General features: G+C 43.6%; 1 protein-coding gene across 1 annotated transcript in view; it reads left to right on the forward strand.

Moving 5' to 3' along the window:
- Positions 1 to 818: 818 nt before the first annotated feature.
- Positions 819 to 1,030, forward strand: part of LOC311589127 (olfactory receptor 6E1) — a gene marked incomplete at both ends in the record, with an annotated part of 942 nt that continues 730 nt past the window's right edge. Inside the window, one exon of the mRNA XM_084767416.1 lies at positions 819 to 1,030. This exon is cut by the window's right edge and continues 730 nt beyond it. Coding sequence (XP_084623542.1) covers positions 819 to 1,030 — 212 coding nt within the window.

Below are 1,030 nucleotides of genomic sequence, written 5' to 3' on the forward strand. Positions count from 1 at the left end.
TTCCCAGCAACCACATGGTGGCTCACAACCATCTGTAATGGAATCTGATGCCCTCTTCTGATGTGCATGAAGAGAGAGCACTCATACATAAAATAAATAAAACTTTAAAAAAATTTAAAAAAAGGTATTTTTCAATAAATGAGGCTTGATCAGAATCTTGACTTGCCTCCGTTTCCTCCTGTCTCCCATCCCTTTTCACTCCTGCACCCCCTCCTAGGGTCTCTGTTTGAAAACCCCTTGGGCGGCACATTTTGTTTTGCTTTGTTTGTTTCTTGTTTTTCATATGGATGGAATGAGATTCTTAAGCTGTGGTAACTGGGATTCAAATCGCTCACTATCTTTTCAGCTAAAGCGCCCTTCATAGCAGGCTTGGTGGGCTCTCCATCAACAATGGTAGTGAAAATCTTTCATTCACAGGATGTGGATTTGCAGTAGGAAGTAGGACTGAATTTAGGGGAACTTTTTAACGACATTTAAATGAATATGAGAAATAGCATCTTATCTAAAATAGTGAATAAAATTTACTAGCAGGAAAAAATATGTAATGTAAAAAAGTTGTTGAAAAAATCTGGGGGAGGGTAGAAAAATTGCCCCCAAATTTCTAAAATGATGTCCAAATTGACTCTGTTAGAGCTCTGAATCACCAGACTGTGGAGCGAGAAGGCGAGAGCTGAAAACTCTAAAGGGTTCCTCCAGCTGAAAGTGTTGTGCTCCTTCCTCTGGGTTTTTCTTCCTTGTATTGTCCTCGGGTGCTCAGAAGTCACAGGCCCTGATGTGAGCATGATCCATGAACATCCCCAGAAGAGGTGGGAGGAGCCATGGAGAACAGCACCACTGTCACTGAGTTCATCTTGCTGGGACTGTCCAATGCCTGCGAGCTGCAGATGTTCATCTTCCTGGGCTTCCTCCTGACTTACCTCCTCATACTGCTGGGAAACTTCCTCATTATCAGCATCACCCTTGTGGACCGGCGCCTTCACACCCCCATGTACTACTTCCTCCGCAACTTTGCTGTCCTGGAGATCTGGTT

Source organism: Acomys minous (assembly GCF_964271855.1).
Source record: "Acomys minous genome assembly, chromosome: 18".
NCBI classification, from domain to species: domain Eukaryota; kingdom Metazoa; phylum Chordata; class Mammalia; order Rodentia; family Muridae; genus Acomys; species Acomys minous.